This window comes from Oncorhynchus masou, chromosome 31, assembly GCF_036934945.1.
Source record: "Oncorhynchus masou masou isolate Uvic2021 chromosome 31, UVic_Omas_1.1, whole genome shotgun sequence".
NCBI lineage: Eukaryota > Metazoa > Chordata > Actinopteri > Salmoniformes > Salmonidae > Oncorhynchus > Oncorhynchus masou.
In genome coordinates this window covers 38298374-38316673 of record NC_088242.1, presented here as the reverse complement: position 1 = coordinate 38316673, position 18300 = coordinate 38298374, and the positions used below count along the sequence as shown (strand labels likewise).

Here is an 18300-nt window from a genome sequence, read left to right as displayed (position 1 = left end):
GAAAGATGAACGGAGCAAAGTACAGTGAGATCCCTGACGAAAACCTGCTCCAGAGCGGTCAGGACCTCAGACTGGGGCAAAGGTTCACCTTCCAACAGGACAATGGCCCTAAGCACATAGCCAAGACAACACAGGAGTTGCTTCAGGACAAATCTCTGAATGTCCTTGAGTGGCCAAGCCAAAGACCGAACTTGAACCCAATCGAACATCCCTGGAGAGACCTGAAAATAGCTTTGTATGCTCCTCATCCAACCTGACAGAGCTTGAGAGGATCTGCAGAGAAGAATGGGATTAACTCCCCAAATACAGGTGTGCCAAACTTGTAGCGTCATACCCAAGAAAAGACTATAATCGCTGCCAAAGGTGCTTCAGCAAAGTACTGAGTAAAGTGTCTGAATAGTTATGTAAATATCATATTTCCATTTTTTGGGGGGGAAAATCTTCTTAAAACCTGTTTTGCTTTGTCATTATGGGGTATTGTGTGTAGATTGAAAAACGATTTAATACATTTTATAATAATGCTGTAACATAACAAAATGTGGAAAAAGTGAAGGGGTCTGAGTACTTTCTGAATGCATTGCATGTGATCATATACAAATGCAAGCAAGGTTTGAAATCATTATGTTTTTGTCAAATATTATTTATATTTGGGCTTCTTGCAGTCAATATAGTGTACAAATAATTGTTTATTATTTTCCGGCCCCCTGACCATCCGCTCAGGAAAAGGCACTGCTCCACTTTAGGTCCCCAAGACCAGGATTGGTAAACACTGCTTTTTTTGGAGTGGTTGTGTCTAAGTAGTTGATATGATTTGTAAGAAGTTATTGCAATAATTACAATAATTTTAACACTAATTTGGTCGCAAAATTATGTCTGATTATGTCTGATTATGTCTGAAGTTGACATTTAAATATTTACTTTAAAAATGAAGTAACATAAAACAAGTGCATGTTTTGCTTTTAGGTCGAAAAAAGAGAACGGACAACTTTCATTTAAGGGCGATTTATAGTTATCAAGTAGCTTTTAAGGTACAAAATCTCTCAGACATGGCATCATCCACGACTAGAGGGATGGTAAAATCTAAACCAAGTCCAGTAATTTCCTCCAATCTCCATCTCCACTGCAGGAAGACTGACCCAAGGATAAGCAGAAAAGCAGCTCTGTGGTCGACTGTGTTGTGTGGGACTTTTAGCTGTGAATTTCCCTCGCTTCTGGGCTGGCCTCCCTCTCCTGTAAACATATGAGGCATGCCAGGGTGTGTGGCACTGGGAGCGAGGCCAGGGCCCCTGATTAAATATTGCAGCCCTCTAAGTGGATAGAGATTAACCTCTGTGGTAATGTTATGGGGTTAATATGCCCCCCGGCCAGAATCAAGAACTCCACTCCACTCCATCCTCAGGAGGAGAGGAGAGTACACACTCACTGTGTGTGTGGTGTGTGGATATGAATGGGTGGGGGGATGTTGTACGCATGGGAGGGGGGTGTAAATGCATGTAATGGAGAGTAGGTCTGTTTTTCGGTGACGGGCAGAGGCACTAACTTTTAGTCTCTATACTATAATGTCTATAGTACATCACCACTTCTTACATGAAGTGAAGCCTAGTAATCCTAAAACTTGAAATCTCATTGAACTCTCATAATCCTCTCTAGTCTTAAAAAGTCCTCTCCAATACATCCCTAAATTCAAGTGTCATTCCTAGAAGGACTTGAATAATACTCTCTCTATTAAGTTTGTTTTCACTTCCCCAAACAGTCAAAATATCAACACTTTAATGCCTAGACTTAAAACAGTTATCCCCCAATCACTGTTTTCTGATCCTCGCCTCATTTCACTTTTAGGGCTAGATTCAATCCGGGCCTTGGAAGACCTGCGTTATTGTGAAAGGTAATTTTCTGATTGAGCTGACATATACAGTGTTCACCGTGAATGCAGTCTCTGCGAATGCGAGAACATTGCCTTTAAATTTCAATTGCACTATAGCGTGGATCTTCTGCTGCACAGATTGAATATAGGCCTAAATTGGAAGTTAGGAAATTAGGAAGTTAGGTCTATATAACTACTGTAACCACAACTAACAATTCTAGGGAGAAATATTGTCCGCCTAATGTTTGAGTGTCCAGTTATCCATTATTTAGGGGAAAATTCTATCAATGTCAGCAAAAACATTCTGAAAACCTTTCTACTGTAGCATGTTATGGCGTTAAAGTTAGGAGAACGTTCCCTTAATGTCAAACAAAATGTATCTAGAGCGTGGCTACAATGTTCCCAGAATAAGTAAGGGATAATCAACAAGAAGCTATGCTTTCTATGGAAAATAATGAACGATGTGGAACACGTGGAACTCACCTTCCACAGTTGCCTTATTTTCCAGAGAACACATAGAGCCACGAGTTCCCTTTTATATCATGACTATAATGTAAGATATTTGCCGCAAAAGACGTGTTCATTTGGCGCTAGAAATGTTCAACATCCACTGAAGTAGATAGCAAGTTTTCTAGATAGTGACAGTAGTTGCCTTGGTAACCAAACATACTTACTTGTTTAGCTAACCAAACCATCCATCCTAGCTTGCTATTTTAAAAATCGATTTTAACAATGCCAGTAATGTTTTCAATTTGACTTTTGCTTTCAAAAGCAGATCAAACATATAACATGTAAGAATTAACTATTGCCATTGAATTCCACTGTGCAAATATACTGTAATGACCCTGGGTTTATAAGCGCAGAAATCGACCCTGACGAAATCGACTCTAGTGCGCTGGACCTCGGGCTCAAAGGTCGAGGGTTCGAGGGCTGCTCCCTGCTGTTTCATTACAATACCTTTCGTCACAGGGAAATAATGCATGCTCGAATGTACTTCAAGTCAATCAGAAACGAGTGCCATGGTACAAACAACGTTAATGTTCTAGACGCGTTTTATGGGATGTTGCAAGAACATTCATGTGTCCAGTTTTCTGAGGGTCAGGTGAATATTGCGTCAACATCCCACCAAACATAAACAGAACATGGTAGCTATGTTCTCAGAATGTATTGTAGCGACCCGCACAGACAGCTGTGTGTAATGTGTTAGGCTAGTAGGTGGTTCTGTTGTACTTACCAGTACCCAGTGGTCGCGGTGTCCGACATGGCAACCAACATTTTACATTTACATTTAAGTCATTTGGCAGACGCTCTTATCCAGACCTGCTATCTGCCAATCACGGGAATGCCTGAAAGGTTCTGATGCCGGGTATCCTTGCGGTTGGCAGAGTGGTGTGGAGGGGGGTTGGGCAGGGGGGTGGAGCATTGGAAGTTAAGACCAGGTTTAGCCTTTGTTCTCTCTCTTACATCTGGACTCCACAAGAGAAGGTCACGGGTTGACTTGTGGGGTATCTTTCGTTTATTTGGCGTGGGCTATGGCCAAACAGTAGCCTGTGTAAAGTTGGGTCAATGAACCGTCAATTCGTCAACTCAACCCTCTGTCTGGACAATTGTTCCTTTATGATCTAGTCAGGTCATTACAGTATGATATTGTTTTGAGACGTTTCATGGGAGCGCTGCAATAACATTTCAGTGTATCAGTTGACTGATAGTCCCCAAAAAACATTCTCCCCTCCACAATTTGTTTTATTACACATTACACCGTGTTACTGTTGTCAAGGCCATCAAATAAAACACATTATTTAAAGGGGCAATCTGCAGTTGCTACATCCATTGTTGTACTTATAATTAATTATACACAGTGCATTCCGAACGTTTTCAGACCTCTTCACTTTTTTCACGTTTTGTTATGTTACATTCTTATTCTAAAATGGATTAAGTAAAAAATGTTTACTCATCAATCTACACACAATGTCACATAGTGACAAAACAAAAACTGTTTTTTTATTTTGCAAATGTATTAACATTTTTTTTTAACAGAAACACCTTAATTACATAAGTATTCAGACCCTTTGCTATGAGTCTCGAAATCGAGCTCTGGTGCATCCTGTTTCCATTGATCATCCTTCAGATGTTCCTACAACTTGATTGGAGTCCACCTGTGGTAAATGCAATTGATTGGACATGATTTGGAAAGGCACACACCTATAAGTTGAGAGTGCATGTCAGAGCAAAAACCAAGCCATGATGTCGAAGAAATTGTCCGTATAGCTCCGAGACAAGATTCTGTCGAGGCACAGATCTGGGGAAGGTTACCAAAAAATTGAAGGTCCCCAAGAATATAGAGGCCTCCAATATTCTTAAAGGCAAGAAGTTGGAAACCACCAAGACTCTTCCCAGAGCTGGCCGCCCGGCCAAACTGAGCAATCGGGGTTGAAGGGCCTTGGTCAGGGAGGTGACTAAGAACAAGATGGCCACTCTGGCATAGCTCCAGAGTTCCTCTGTGAAGATGGGAGAACCTTCCAGAAGGACAACCATCCTTGCAGCACTCCACCAATCAGGCCCTTATGGCAAATCAAATCAAAGTTTATTTGTCACGTGCACCGAATACAACAGGTGTAGGCCTTACAGTGAAATGCTTACTTACAGGCTCTAACCAATAGTGCAAAAAAGGCATTAGGTGTACAATAGGTAAGTAAAGAAATAAAACCACAGTAACATGACAGGCTAGATACAGTAGCGAGGCTATGAAAGTAGCGAGGCTACATACAGGCACCGGTTAGTCAGGCTGATTGAGGTAGTATGTACATGTAGATATGGTTAAAGTGACTATGGATGGCAGGCATCTTAGCCCCAGTGATGTACTGGGCCATACGCACTACCCTCTGTAGTGCCTTGTGGTCAGAGGCTGAGCAATTGCAGGCAGTGATGCTCTCGATGTTGCAGCTGTAGAAACTTTTGAGGATCTCAGGACCCATGCCAAATCTTTTTAGTTGCCTGAGGGGGAATAGGCTTTGTCGTGCCCACTTCATGACAGACGCAAGCCACCCCTCAGTAAAAGGCACATGACACCCCACATGGAGTTTGCCAAAAGGCATCTAATGGACTCTCAGACCATGAGAAACAAAATTCTCTGGTCTGATGAAACCAAGATTGAACTCTTTGGCCTGAATGCCAAGCGTCACATCTGGAGGAAACATGTCACCATCCTTACAGGGAAGCATGGTGGTGGAAGCATCATGCTGTGGGGATGTTTTTCAGCGACAGGGACTGGAAGACTAGTCAGGATTGAGGGAAAGATGAATGGAGCAAAGTACAGTGACAGCCTTGATGAAAACCTGCTCCAGAGTGCTCATGGCCTCAGACCGGGGAAAAGGTTCACCTTCCAACAGGACATCAACCCTAAGCACACAGCCAAGACAACGTAGGAGTGGCTTTGGGACAACTATCTGAATGTCCTTGAGTGTCCCAGCCAGAGCCCGGACTTGAACCCAATCGAACATCTCTAGAGGGACCTGAAAAGAGCTGTACAGCGATGCTCCTCATCCAACCTGACAGAGCTTGAGAGAATCTGCTGAGAAGAATGGGAGGTACTCCCCAAATACAAGTGTGCCAAGCTTGTAGAGTCTTACCCAAGAAGACTCATTTAGCATGTCTAGAATATTAATATCCTATGTTCTGAGACCATTGCAACCATGCTCTATGTACGTTTGGTGGGATGTTGATGGAATATTCTCCTAACCCACAGAAAACTGGACACATGAATGTTCTTGCAACGTTCCAATGAAAAGTGTCTAGAAAATTAATATCTTAAGTTCTGAGAACATGCTAACCACGTTCTGGGTTAGTTCTATTTGACATTAAGGGAACATTCCTTGCACATCATGGGAACATTCCTATGAAAACATTAGTTAATGACCTAATGAGACTAAAGGGAACGTTCTCTAAAGTTGTTGGAACGTTTGTTGTTAACTGGGACCCTATGAACATGTGCCTTCAATGTGTCACGCCCTGACCATAGTTTGCTTTGTATGTTTCTATGTTTTCTTTGGTCAGGGTGTGATCTGAGTGGGAATTCTATGTTGGATGTCTAGTCTAGTCTGTTTCTGTGTTTGGCCTGATATGGTTCTCAATCAGAGGCAGGTGTTAGTCATTGTCTCTGATTGGGAACCATGTTTAGGAGCCTGTTTTGTCATTGTGGGTTGTGGGTGATTGTCTATTTCTAGTTGAATGTTAGCACTATGTTTCATTAGCAGTCATGTTCGTCTTATTAATTTTGTTGTTTTTTGTTTTAGACTTTTTCGTCATTCAATAAAATAATGTATTCATACCACGCTGCGCTTTGGTCTGCTTCATACGACTATCGTGACAGAATCACCCACCACAAAAGGACCAAGCGGCGTGGTAACGGGCAGCAGCAGCAGGAGCAGCGATGTCAGGACTCCTGGACATGGGAGGACGTTTTGGACGGCAAGGGTTGCTACATATGGGAAGAAATCCTGGCTGGAAGGGATCACCTCCCATGGGAACAGGTGTAGGTAGCTAGGAGAGCAGAGGCAGCCGGAGGGAGGAGCCAGCGATACGAGGGAACACGGCTAGCGATACGAGGGAAAACGGCTGGCAAGGAAGCCCGAGAGGCAGCCCCGTGTTATGCGGTGGAGCGCACAGTTTCCCCAGTGCCTGTGCATAGCCTGGTGCGGTACATTCCAGCTCCACGTATTGGCCGGGCTAGAGTGGGCATCGAGCCAGGTGCCATGAAGCCGGCTTTACGCATCTGGTTTCCAGTGCATCTCCTCGGGCCGGTGTACATGGCACCAGCCTTACGCATGTTGTCCCCGGTTCGCCAGCACAGCCCAGTGCGGCCTATTCCACCTCGCCGCACTGGTCGGGCTACGGGGAAAATTCAACCAGGTAAGGTTGGGCAGGCTCGGTGCTCAAGAGAACCAGTGCGCCTGCACGGTCTGGTCTATCCAGTGCCACCTCCACGCACCAGCCCTCCGGTGGCAGCCCCCCACACCAGGCTGTCTCTCCTTATTCTGTGTCCAGCGCTTATTCTGTGTTCAGCCTGTCCAGCGCTGCCAGAGTCTTCCTCCTCTCCAGCGCTGCCAGAGGCCCCCGTCTGTCCTGAGCTGCTAGTCTCCCGTCTATCCTGAGCTGCTAGTCTCCCGTCTGTCCAGAGCTGCTAGAGTCTCCCGTCTGTCCAGAGCTGCTTAGAGTCTCCCGTCTGTCCAGAGCTGCTAGAGCCGCCAGCCAGCCAGGAGCCGCCAGAGCCGCCAGCCAGGGGCCTCCAGGGCCGCCAGCCAGCCAGCCAGAGCCGCCAGCCAGCCAGGAGCCGCCAGAGCCGCCCGTCAGCCAGGAGCCGCCAGAGCCGCCAGCCAGGGGCCTCCAGGGCCGCCAGCCAGCCAGCCAGAGCCGCCAGCCAGCCAGGAGCCGCCAGAGCCGCCAGCCAGCCAGGAGCCGCCAGAGCCGTCAGCCAGCCAGGAGCCGCCAGAGCCGTCAGCCAGCCAGGAGCCGCCAGAGCCGCCAGCCAGCCAGGAGCCGCCAGAGCAGTCAGCCAGCCAGCCAGAGCCGCCAGAGCCGTCAGCCAGCCAGCCAGAGCCGCCAGAGCCGTCAGCCAGCCAGCCAGAGCCGCCAGCCAGCCAGGAGCCGCCAGAGCCGTCAGCCAGCCAGGAGCTGCCAGAGCCGCCTGTCACGCCGGCGATGCTGAAATTGCTCCTCAGTCCTGAGCTACCCCTCAGTCCGGAGCTACCCCTCAGTCCTGAGCTGCCCCTCAGTCCTGAGCTGCCCTTAGTCCAAAGCTGTCCTTCAGTCCAGAGCTGCCCTTCAGTTCTGAGCTTCCCTTAGTCCAAAGCTGTCCCTCAGTCCGGAGCTGCCCCTCAGTCCGGAGCTGCCCTTCAGTCCTGAGCTACCCCTCAGTCCTGAGCTACCCCTCAGTCCTGAGCTACCCGTCAGTCCTGAGCTACCCCTCAGTCCTGAGCTACCCCTCAGTCCTGAGCTGCCCCTCAGTCCGGAGGAGTTTATTCAGTCCAGAGGCATCCTTCAGTCCAGAAGCATCCTTCAATCCAGAGCTGGAACCATATTTATGTAGCCTGTTTTGTCGTTGTGGGTGATTGTCTATGTCTAGTTGCATGTTACCACTATGTTTCATTAGCAGTCACGTTCGTCTTGTTCGTTTTGTTTTAGTGTTTTTCGTCATTCAATAAATGAATGCATTCATACCACGCTGCGCTTTGGTCCGCTTCATACGGCGATCGTGGCACAATGCTAATAAGTCAGGAGTCTTTCTGTATTCTCTCTTATATACATATACTGTAGGCTATTAAGATTTGGAAATCCAATGTAACAGGTGCATGATCTGAAATAAATGATTTTTGCCCTTGGATTAACACACACAATGATTGACTGTGCGTATAAATCGACGTAAGGAAAACATCTTTCTCAGGCACATTAAGTAAATGACTGTCCCTTTTAATTGCAGGCTGTTTTCTATGCCCTGTTATGTCAGCTCAACATTCTCGCGGAATTATTTATGGGTTGGTTTTGTATAGTTCAACGGACCTGAAATGCTTTTACGGATGTGTATGTTTTGAGGTTCTCTCATGAAAACCCCAGAGTGAATTATTTATAAACACACATAGCCTTTGACAATAGAAAAAATATGAATATATGATCTCAGTATTTCTTTAAGTAATGTTTTGCATTTAATTGATTATTCAGTATGATATTACGTTAATTGAGTTTGAGTGTCATCAATGTGTTATTGCAAAATCAGCTGTAATGTCTATAATGAAGTTTGAGCAGCACATTTTTCATGTTATCCTGACAATATTGTTCGCAAACATCTGGATGGTATGTTTTCTTTCTGTTTATTTCGCTGCCAATAAAATGCACATGTCCACTCATTCCTATTAGGATAATAGATTTACACACACACACACACACACACACACACACACACACACACACACACACACACACACACACACACACACACACACACACACACACACACACAGAAAATAAACTGTGTACACACATGCATACGCACACACGTGTGTGAACACACACACACACACGAACAACACACACAAAAACACACAAGCACTCTACGCCAGTAGGCAGGGACTAGCCAGAAAGATTGAAAGCAATTAAAACTATCATCTGCAGTGGCTCTGGGCAGGCCTGTGGCTTCGAGGGGGAGCTGCCACTGTGCATCATCCTCTCTGTCTCAGCAACACACAGCCACAGAAAGGAGTGCAGAGTAGGCCCTCTCCAAAACAGAGATGTGCTGCTCGAATCGTATACACACTCAAAGCACAGTAGCACCTCAGTGCTCCATCAACCCCCCCATAATGTCTACTATAGCCCTTGTTAACATATAGACAGAAGCGACACACCACACTGCTAGTGTGCAGTTCAACTTGAAAACATCCTATAGCTCGAGCAGCAACTGAAGACACGACAGTCAGAACACTAGTTACAACACCAGTAGAGCTTCCTTGAAGACAAATTATGTCACGCAACAATAGCCACACTCAGCATAATGGCAATGTTCCCAAGCTCTGCAGGAGTCATATTTGCCCTCACTGTGGCAACACTGTACACAATTGCGACATAGCTGTGCCAATTAGCTCAGTGCTGGGACTTCCCCTTCGTCCCCTAACTCCCTTAAAACCAAGGCCGCGAGTGTGACTGTAAGGGCCAAGTAAAATAAATGGAATATGCTTGTTACCTCAAAAAGCATGGCATGTCAAGGGCAACTTTCAGGCCCTTGGAGGTGAAATAGATGGGCTGACGTGTTTTCATAATGGTAATATAGGTTTACCAGTAATAGGGAGAGCTAACCCAGTAGGCCTGTATACAGAGATACAAGCCTTCCAATAATTGCTCAGTTGAAAGTAAGAATAAAGTATTTAGTATTATCTGCTCCCTGCATGAGTCTTAAAGGCCACTTGGTATGAGAATGTACTGTAGACACAGATACTCATTTGCACACACACACAGAGATACACAAAAGCACACAAACAGAACCAATCTGTCCAACTTGAGTTGATGGGAATGACTCCAAGCTGTTTTACCTGAACTTGGAGCTTTTTACCTGCGTTTAGAGCTCCATGAAACGGTGGATGCCTGACTTAGTCTGTCCAGTCCTTTAACAAGTGTCCTCAGGACAGGACATCCACACCTACATAATCAGCCATTGGAACTGTCTCTCGCTCTCTCTCTCTCTCCTCTGTCAACCTCAACAGATTGGCCAAGCCTGTCACTCTTGCTCAGAGTCAACATTACCACCGGTGGTTTCCCTCTTCCTGGCTCCTCTTTTTTTTTCTCCCTGGTGCGTTTGAATACGTATCCCGTCCCTGTCTAATTTGACAGGACCCTGTTTTGTTAGGCTGACAGGCTGATAGCCGGACACTAATAGGCCGCAGAGACCACCAGCAAAGCACCAGCCAGGGCGGCCCCTGCGGTGCCAGGCCCGATCACCCTCCACGTCTCTTGGAGCGATGCGGGCATAGAGAGGGGACAAGGGGGGCAGAGTGGGACAGAGTGCCGGTTTGGCTGGTTGTGCAGGTTAACTCTGTCACACCGGCCACAGCAGACTGGGCCAGACTCCCATAGCCTACTGACAATGTCACTGAGCCCCTCAAAACCAGTGTTAATTTCATCAACAAAAATTGTGATTAAATATTAGTCAAGCATATAATTTTCAGTGGCAATTAACAAGCTGACTAAATACACTCAGAAAAAACTATAACTAAAGAAAAATATTTTTCATTTCAGTTGACTAAAATGAGATGAGACGAAATGATCTCTGTGATTCAAATCTGACTACTACTCTAAGTGGACTGGACACTCTTTTTCGAAGAGATTCAGAGCTTTTCATTGATAAATTAATATAAGCAGTACAAATGCGAAGCTTAGTTCTGTTCAGCAGTGGGAAAAACGCAGGGACCCGGGGACAAGCGAGGACAAGCGATGCAGGTGGGCAGACAGGCTCCGCTGCAGCTCCACTTGCGATTATACACAAATGGTTAATGGACTTGGACTTCAGCCATTGAGACTCATGACTTGACCATTGTTGATTTGGACTTGGACTCGAGAACAGGGGACTTGGGACTCGATTCGGACTCAAGGTTTAGTGACTCGACTACATCACTGGTCGAAACAGTCATTATCTCCCGTTCAAAGTCATTAACTCCGGTTCTAGTTTTTGGCATTAATGTGGCTGTATCGTCTGTGGAACGTTGATAACAATGGCAATGACGCAACCGAGTGGTGGAGAAGCAACTCATACTACTTTTCCAATACTTTGCGGAACCATCTTGTGCTACTCTCTCTCTCTCTCTCTCTCTCTCTCTCTCTCTGCACTTGTCTGTGTCTGTTTGTTTTGTAATGTATAACATCTATGTAGGCTAAAATTAGGAATTTACATGCCAGATAATTCTTATATATTCTTATATATGTTTGTTGTATTTGTGCTGTTGGGAAGAGAATAGGATATTATGCAGAAAAATATGTTGGTAGGAGTAGGCTATGTATGTTTGTGACTTCCATGTTTACTACAGGTTAATGAGGCAATACAAATGTGATGTTACTAAAATGTGACTGAAATGAAAGGGAATTTAGATGACTAAAATGGCCCACTAATGTCATTTTGACAATAACTAGACAAAAATGTGACTAAATAAATTAAAAAAGAGTTACAAAATGAACAATGCTCAAAACAGGGTGGTGAAAAGAGCAGGCAGTGGGGGGGATCTGATGACTGGTGACTGGGGTTGCCACTCACAGCCAAGGCCCTAGCCATCATCAGAGATATCAGGCCTGATGGGGAAAGGGGGAGAAGGGAGTTAGTCTATTATTGTGTGTGTGTGTGTGTGTGTGTGTGTGTGTGTGTGTGTGTGTGTGTGTGTGTGTGTGTGTGTGTGTGTGTGTGTGTGTGTGTGTGTGTGTGTGTGTGTGTGTGTGTGCGTGTCAGCCCCTTTAGGCTGCCTGTCTACCTGACTGTGACCTGCTAGACTGTTATAGGGTTATTTGGTAGGTGGGGGAGCCTGGCTGTTTTGGCGTGGACAGGTACCCAAGATTAAGACAGTGTGTTTTGTTTTCTTTGACAGGGCTAGTTATTGCTAGATGACCGAAAGAGGGCATTAAGACAAAAACATCCCATTCAGATTTGGGTGCGCTCATGATCTCAAATTTCAAAACCCTATCATGAGGAGATATCAATACCTTTCTCCAAAAACGTGTGATTCTAACATTCAGTCTAGCAAGCTGGTGTGGGACACTGACTTTCAACAACCTAATAGAGAGAGATAAAGAAAGAGAAGAGAGAAGAATAAAGATAGAGAGACGAGAGGTGAGAGGATGACAGACAGGCAGAGGGGTCGGCGAGGAGGGACTTACGCAGGTCTGTGCATTGTAAATTATTAAGGTTTACTAATACTTCATAAATTCCCTCTTTGTCCTGTCCATTACCGGCCTGTCACATCCGCTTGCCATGCAGAGACTGAGTAACCGGCTTCATCTGAATGACAGAAGTTAAACAGTCTTTCTTCCAGAGGAGATGGGGGGATGGAGGGAGAAGAGGGAAAGGAGGAGGGGGAGGGAGGGGGCAACAGCACTCTGCAAGTAGGCCCCAGGGCTGGAGGGATGGGTTGGGAGTGTGGAGTGTGTATGCAGGACAAGTGTCTGTGCGTGTGTGTGTATGAGTGAGAGAGAGTGGGTGAGAGTGTGTGAGAGAGTGTGTGTCTGTGTGTACAGTATGAGTGAGTATAGTACATTTTAATATTTGTGTGTGCATCCATGTGTGTGTATTCGTGTATGTATGTGTGAGTGTGTTTGTGTATTGATCTTCATGTGTGATTTTGTGGGTCCGTGCTGGAGTTTCTTATATATTCCATATGCACCCCCTTAACACCAGCAAGCCCCCCATCTTACCCCCTCCTTCGCTCCTCCTCCCCAAAACAACAAGCCTCGCCTCAGTGCGTGCCTGGAGGACTATCTCCGCGGTCTCGACAGCCGAGCTGGTCGTTGCCCCGAGTGCTGAGGAGCTGTCGCCTCTCATTAGCATCGCCATTGCGACCCAGAGTCCTGCCTGCCTGCTCCTTGATTAGAGCGAGTTGGAGAGGGGCGGGTGGTTGAAGAGTGGGGGGAACGAGGGGGAGCCCCTTCCAGAGCTGCTTTTAAAGATCAGTGATTTGGTCAATTTGCCTGGCAACTCCAATCCCACAAAAGGTCAATGATGACTCAATGGACCCGTCAGAGTAAGCAGGCTGTCACACACAGGGTGTGTGCAAGTGTGTTTTTGTGTATTGCGTGGTTGTGTATGTGTGCGTGGAGGAGTGAGAAGATCGACGTAAGTACGTTTTGAACAAAATTCCACAACAGTTGAGATTCAACTCAGCAATGTATTAGAAAAGTAGGCCTACACAAGTAAGTACACTCAATGGGCAAATTCACACCCAAGCAGACACATCCATAACCACACACACTGTATACAGTAACCTACTCACAGAAATGCACAGAAATATGCAATATGCACATAGAGCAGACATTGATTTCTTCAAAATGTAAGGATGCTTCTGTTCATGCATTCCTTTGAAAACACACTTAGGAAATGTTGAGTGCACTGTATTTTCATTAGGAACATGGCGGCTTTATTGTACATTTGATTACAGGTCACATTACAAAACAATAACATCCAACCGACATTCATTTCAGTGTCACGTTCTGACCTTAGTTCCTTTTTTATGTCTTTGTGTTTGGTCAGGGCGTGAGTTGGGTGGGTATTCTATGTTCTTTTTTCTATGTTGTATTTCTGTGTTTGGCCTGGTATGGTTCTCAATCAGAGGCAGCTGTCGATCGTTGTCTCTGATTGAGAATCATACTAAAGTAGCCAGTTTTCCCCATTTTGGTTGTGGGTGATTGTTTTCTGTTTTGTGAGTATTCCTTACAGAACTGTTTCGTTTATGTTCTCGCTCTTTATTATTTTTGTCATTTCAGTGTTCAGTTTATTTTGTTTTTTGAAATGAACACTTACCACCCCTCACCTTGGTCCTCTTCTCCTTCACCAGACGAAAACCGTTACAGAATCACCCACCAAAAAAGGACCAAGCCACATGATAACCTGGAGCAGAGGGTTCTGGACTCCTGGACTTGGGAGGAGATACTTGAAGGCAAGGGACCCTGGGCACAGGCTGGGGAATATCGCCGCCTCAAGGAAGAACTGGAGGCAGCGAAAGCTGAGCTGCGGCGATATGAGGAGGTAGCACGGCAGCGCGACATGCACGAGAGGCAGCCCTCAAAAATGTTTTTGGGGAGGCACACAGGGAGTGTGGCAGAGTCAGGTTGGAGACCTGAGCCAACTCCTCATGCTTACCCGAAAGCAGTGTTGTACTGGTCAGGCACCGTGTTATGCGGTGGAGCGCCCGGTGTCGCCAGTACGCGCTCATGGCCCAGAGTGCTATAGGCCAGCCCCCCGCAAGTGCCAAGCGAGAGTGGGCATCCAGCCACGGCGTGTTGTGCCGGCTCAGCGTGTCTGACTCTGGTATGCCGTTTCGGCCCAGGGTATCCTGCGCCGGCTCTGCGTGCTGTGTCTCCGGGGCGCTGGGAGGGTGCAGTGCGTCCTATGCCTGCACTCCACCCGTGTCGGGCGATTGTGGGCATTGAGCACAAGGGAGAGGTGCGAGTAGTATGCACCAGATCTCCAGTGCTCACCCACAGCTCGGTTCAACCTGTGCCTGCACTCTGGATGGTCCGGGCTAAAGTGGTCATCCAGCCTGGAGGAGTGGTGCCAAGGCTGCACACCAGAGCTCCAGTGCTCCCCCACAGCCCGGTCCATCCGGTGCCTCCTCCACGCACCAGGCCTCCTGTAGGTCTCCCCAGCCTGGTGGGTCCTGTGGCAGCCCCACGCACCAGGCTGTCCCTCCGTCTCCTCCCTCCAGGTTCTCTCTCCAGGCCAGAGCCGCCAGTCAGTCCGGAGCTGCAGAGCCGCCCGTCAGTCAGGAGCTGCCGGAGCCGCCCGTCAGTCAAGGAGCTGCCGGAGCCGCCCGTCAGTCTGGAGCTGCCGGAGCCGCCCGTTACTCCGTTGCTGCCGGAGACGCCCTTCACTACGGTGCTGCCGGAGTCTCCCGCCTGTCCAGCGCTGCCTGGGACCCGCTGTTAGGCCCCCAGTACGAGGTCGGCGGCGTGAGTCGCCGCTCCAAAGGTGCCACTTAAGTGGGCCAAGACTATGGTGGAGTGGGGTCCATGTCCCGCGCCAGAGCCGCCACCACTGACAGACACCCACCCAGACCCTCCCCTATAGTTTCAGGTTTTGCATCCGGAGTCCTTTTTTATGTCTTTGTTTGTTGTTAGTTTGGTCAGGGCATGAGTTGGGGTGGGTAGTCTATGTTCTTTTTTTCTATGTTGTGTTTCTGTGTTTGGCCTGGTATGGTTCTCAATCAGAGGCAGCTGTCGATCGTTGTCTCTGATTGAGGATCATACTTAGGTAGCCTGTTTTCCCCATTTTGGTTGTGGGTGATTGTTTTCTGTTTGTGTGTATTCCTTACAGAACTGTTTCGTTTTCGTTCTCGCTCTTTATTATTTTTGTCCTTGCAGTGTTCAGTTGATTTTGTTTATTAAAATGAACACTTACCATGCTGCACCTTGGTCCTCTTCTCCTTCACCAGACGAAAACCGTTACATTCAGTTATTAACCCAATACAGAGACAAAACCGTACAACAACGAAGAGGGTTGTCTTTCTAAGCTTGGCCACTGCAAGATGTTGCATGGAAAGGTACAGAAGATAACTGATCCATATCTGGTAAGAATCCTAAATGAAAGTGGATTTTAGCAAAGACATAGAATTTTAAATTTGTCTTATTCATTCAACATAGTTTATTTGATTGTAACAGCAATGTAATCCAGTGTTTTAGAGACAACTGTTTCTAAGAACGTGTAATAATGCTGAAAGACCAATAAACTAAACAACCCTAAAAATGTTTTAGCCATAAGTTTCATCCATCTCTTTCCCTATGAGCCATGGCCTCATTCCACATACGGTGTTGGTACCTATGTGACGGACTGTCTCTGACCTTGTGATGAATTTTAGATAGTCATCTGTTTGCCTGTCTGCTCGGGGTGACCAGGTCACTGAGTCAAGAGACCCCCGGATGCCACAAATTCTGCCGCACACTGCTCGTGATGTCATTTCCTATTATATGTCCTGCCCTGGGCACAGCTGTCCATGTCTGGCCAAAGGGGTAAATGACTCGCCCGACAGACTAGACACACGCACACACACACGCACGCACGCACGCACACACACACACACACACACACACACACACACACACACACACACACACACACACACACACACACACACACACACACACACACACCATCTGTTTAGGAGTGTCCTTCATTCACCCTCTGAAAATACAACTGGGGGATATACTCATTTTGTAAAATTGCCAGATCTGATGGAAAAATGTGGATTCTGATTTTAACGGTACTCTGTCTCAACTCTAAGAAAGACGGTCAGATAATTGTGTTGATCCCTTTCAGCTCCCCTTTTGAGTTGGTACCCAATCAAATCAAATGTTATTTGTCACATACACATGGTTAGCAGATGTTAATGCGAGTGTAGCGAACTGCTTGTGCTTCTAGTTCCGACCATCTAGTAATATCTAACAAGTAATCTATCAATTTCACAACAACTACCTTATAAGTATAAAGGAATGAATAAGAATATGTACATGGATGAGCGATGGCCGAATGGCATAGTCAAGATGCATTAGATGGTATAGAGTACAGTATATACATATGAGATGAGTAGTGTAGGTTATGTAAGCATGATATAAAGTGGCATAGCTTAAAGTGACTAGCGATACATTTATTGCATCCAATTTGTAATTATTAAAACCTGTTGGGGATAGGGGGCACAAGGAGTTCCCTAAAGTGAACACCCCCTCCCATTCAGCTGAAAAAAATATTATTTAGAAATATTTAACTTTCACACATTAACAATACAGCAAATGAAAGATAAACATCTTGTTATTCTACCCATCGTGTCCGATTTTTTAAATGTTTTACAGCGAAAACACAACATATATTTATTTATGTTAGATGACCACCAAATTCAAAAACACACACAGCGATTTTTCACAGTCACAAAAGCATAAATATAGATAAAATGAATCACTAACTTTTGATAATCTCCATCAGATGACACTCATAGGACATCATGTTATACATGTATTGTGTGTTTTGTTCAATAATGTGCATATATATATATATATATAAAAAAATCTCAGTTTACATTGGCGCGTTACATGCAGTAATGTTTTGATTCCAAAACATCCTGTGATTTTGCAGAAATACTCACAATAAACATTTATAAAAGATGCAAGTGTTATTCACAGAATTAAAGATAAACGTATCCTCTATGCAACCGCTATGTCAAGAAGAATAATCTGAGAACGGCGCTCAGAACCCAAAGAAATAGCCCCCATTTTGGCGTCAACAGAAGCTACAAAAAAACACTATAAATATTCACTTACCTTTGAATATCTCCATCAGAAGGCAATGCAAGGAGTCCTAGTTCCACAATAAATCGTTGTTTTGTTCCATAATGTCCATTACTAGTGTTCAATTAGCCGCATTTGCTACTACTTTCAGCTCACGTGCCCAAGAGCTGACGCTGGTCCAGGCGAACTAGGACGAAAACTTCAAAAAGATATATTCCAGGTCGAATAAACTGGGCAACAAAGTAGAGAATAAATCTTCAGGATGTTATTTTCATATATATCCAATAATGTTCCAACCGGAGCATACGTTTTCATCTGCAGCCAAATGGAATGATGGTGATATCAACAGACAAATGCGCAACAGATAAAATTGCATTCTGCCAGGACAGTGACTCATTCCCCTCCCATTCGGTCAAAGTTCACACCAGAGGCTCCATTCCACATTCTACTGAATGAGGACATCTAGTGGAAGGCATAGGAAGTGCTATCAGATCCATATCTTGTTTGGAAGTGAAGAGACGATGACTTAAAATTAGACCCGCATTCAGAATTTCACTTCCTGTTTGGAAGATTGCCTGCCCTATGAGTTCTGTTATACTCACATTCATAATTCAAACAGTTTTAGAAACTTCAGAGTGTTTCCTATCCAATAGTAATAATAATGTGCATATATTAGCAATCTAGGACAAAGTAGGATGCAGTTCACTATGGGCACGCAATTCATCCAAAGTGAAAATACTGCCCCCTATCCCCAACAAGTTTTAAAGTGGCTAGAGATTGAGTCAGTATGTTGGCAGCAGCCACTCAATGTTTTTGATGGCTGTTTAACAGTCTGATGGCTTTGAGATAGAAGCTGTTTTTCAGTCTCTCGGTCCCAGCTTTGATGCACAATCCCTAACTTGTTAAGAAAGTAAATATATTTGAAG

General features: G+C 45.6%; 1 protein-coding gene across 1 annotated transcript in view; it reads right to left on the bottom strand.

Annotated features, from left to right (window-relative positions):
• Positions 1–17715, bottom strand: part of LOC135523921 (cadherin-related family member 1-like) — a 223499-nt gene extending 205784 nt beyond the window's left edge. Inside the window, exon 1 of the mRNA XM_064950944.1 lies at positions 17408–17715. Within this exon, the coding sequence (XP_064807016.1) occupies positions 17408–17423 (16 nt within the window). The 5' untranslated portion in view covers positions 17424–17715. The remainder of the gene's footprint in view (positions 1–17407) is intronic.
• Positions 17716–18300: the final 585 nt, after the last annotated feature.